At 51.8% G+C, this 2,500-nt stretch overlaps 1 protein-coding gene across 1 annotated transcript in view; it reads right to left on the reverse strand.

Annotated features, from left to right (window-relative positions):
* The window catches only part of LOC311329074 (mitochondrial 2-oxoglutarate/malate carrier protein), a 10,999-nt gene extending 9,127 nt beyond the window's left edge, over positions 1–1,872 (reverse strand). Inside the window, exon 1 of the mRNA XM_084462960.1 lies at positions 1,722–1,872. Coding sequence (XP_084319086.1) covers positions 1,722–1,786 — 65 coding nt within the window. The 5' untranslated portion in view covers positions 1,787–1,872. The remainder of the gene's footprint in view (positions 1–1,721) is intronic.
* Between the last annotated feature and the right edge of the window lie 628 nt (positions 1,873–2,500).

Consider the following 2,500-nt stretch of genomic DNA (forward strand, 5'->3'; position numbering starts at 1 on the left):
TGAAATGAAAATTTGCGCCACCCAGTTCACCCAATCTCGCCGTGGGATCAATGGGTCGCCACGCGAATCCGCCGCAGGAAAGTTCAAAAAATTGAACTTTTGCGAATGTCGCCGCGCGGCGAATCCTGGCCGCCGTGTCACCGAGTTCGGAGATTCGCACCGCCCTCCGCCCAGTTCACGAGAATCGTATTGACTTTCTATATAAACAATGAACTATTAAGTCTCACATTTAATTAGTAAGGTAAGCCCCATGGCGTTAGGTTGTAAGCGTTAGTTTCTGTAGAGTGATCTAAATCAAGGTTATTCAACAAGTCAGATACTGTAAAGCAATATCTTTGTGCTTCAGGGAATCCTTTGCTCTGTATTGTCTATAAACAGCTCCCAGCGGGTTGTTTTAATGCCCTGCGGAGGAAAAAATATGATCTTCTTTGCAGCATCCATGTTGTTCCCATATTACGACCTAAAAGCTCATGAAGAACGACTTCACAACTCGGGAAACTGGACCGTCTGAGGAGCACATAACTGCATTACTACTGACACACACACACACACACACACACACACACACACACACACACACACAGAGCACACCGGACTGACTGGTGTGCATCATATCCTGTTCTACCTGCTCTGCCTAACCCTAACCCCTCACGCCCACACAACACTCAGAACACAGAGGACAGGGTCAGAGACAGAGACAGAGACAGAGAGAGAGAGGGGAGGGATGGAGGGGGAGGGAGAGAGAGAGGGAGGGGGAGGGAGAGAGAGAGAGAGAGTAAGAGGGAGAGAAGGAGGGAGAGAGAGGTAGGTAGGGAGGGAGAAAGATAGGGAGGCAGAGGGAGGGAGAGAGGGAGGGAGAGAGGGAGGGAGGGGGAGAGAGAGGGAGGGAGAGAGGGAGGGAGGGGGAGAGAGAGGGAGGAGAGGAGGGGGAGGGAGAGAGGGGAGGGAGGGAGAGAGAGAGGGGAGGGAGGGAGAGAGAGAGGGGAGAGGCAGTAATCAGTACAGTAAAAATCAGTGTTTGCAAAGGTCTAGCTACACATGAGATAAGACCCTCCAGCAGAACTGGGTTTACTGTGAGGTTACAGAGCTAGTTACACACACACACACACACACACACACACACACACACACACACACACACACACACACACACACACACACACACACACACACACACACACACACACACACACACACACACACACCACCATGTCCTACGGCTCCGCTGTGATTCTCTCGGTGGTGCACGAGGCCCGAGATCTGCGCCTTTCAGAACCGGGAGGGAACCGAGCAGAGAGGCTCGCGGGGTCGTGACCTTTCAAGAAGAGACACGGTGTGACCGTCTGCACGGAAGAGAGGAACACGGTGTGACGGTGTGACAGTCTGCACGGGCCACCGGAGTCACGGCTATTCCTATCACGGATAAACCGTTATATAACTACGACCGGCGGAGACAGGGCCTGACTGTCACCAATTGTTACGGTTACATGTGAATGTCAGTAACTGTGTGCGCGCACAGCCGGTTAACGGAAAGAGGGATAATAACACCGACCGTAGACGCGGTGCTATGCTAACGAGCTGCTAACGAGCTAGCCCCGGGAACCCAGATAAGCTCATTCAGAACCTCCTTCCCCGTCCAGATGACCCGGTCCACGCGCGTTCCGGTAACCGACCCCCGCAGCGGGAGCTCCTCTCCGGTCCCGGTGACCCAGCTGACCTACCCGGCCAGGCCTCCGAACAGGAACTTCACGGCCTTGGGCGAGGTCTTGGGCTTCATGTCCGCCATGTTGGGCTGTCGGTCCGGCCCGGTTCGTCCCGGTGAGTCTGTGATGATACCGGACAGTCCTACCGGCCCTGGGCTCGCAGCGTTCTCGTTACCCTCCACCGACCAGAGCAAGGTGACACCGGGGGCGCGCGCGCTAGATGGCTCCTCCAATCAGGAGGCGGCGTTGTGACGTGGTTGGCGCGGGAGCGAGCACGCGGGAGGGTCTGCGCGCCCTGGGACGAGAGTGCACGAGAACAACCACGTGACAACATACGTGCCACTAGCAGGACCCGGATGAGTCAGTTTGGATTGAAGATGAGCTACTATAGAAAGAATAGATTAGACAGAATAGCATAGAAAGGTTATTCTAGATATATATATATATATAACCAGTACAGATATATATAACCAGTACGGATATATATAACCAGTACAGATACAGGAACATTGGAGTTATTCTTATCGCTTGTTCTTATCAGCAACTGGCATTTTACTATCCGTAATCTAGCAGTCTATCTAACTGACCCTTGTCTACTTATCCCATCCAATCATGGGTGATCTGTGTTCATGATACAGGAAGTGAGATTAAACACAAAACATGTTTATTTCAGAGCCATATTTCTGCTGCTTTAATGACTACATTTACCCTCCTGGGCATCATTAAAGTTATATATCTTATATCCATGCAATAAGCATTGTTGGCAGGAAACGCAAAGTAGGTGAATATTGCCAAAG

This window comes from Borostomias antarcticus, assembly GCF_949987555.1.
Source record: "Borostomias antarcticus genome assembly, contig: scaffold_116, whole genome shotgun sequence".
Lineage (NCBI taxonomy): Eukaryota > Metazoa > Chordata > Actinopteri > Stomiiformes > Stomiidae > Borostomias > Borostomias antarcticus.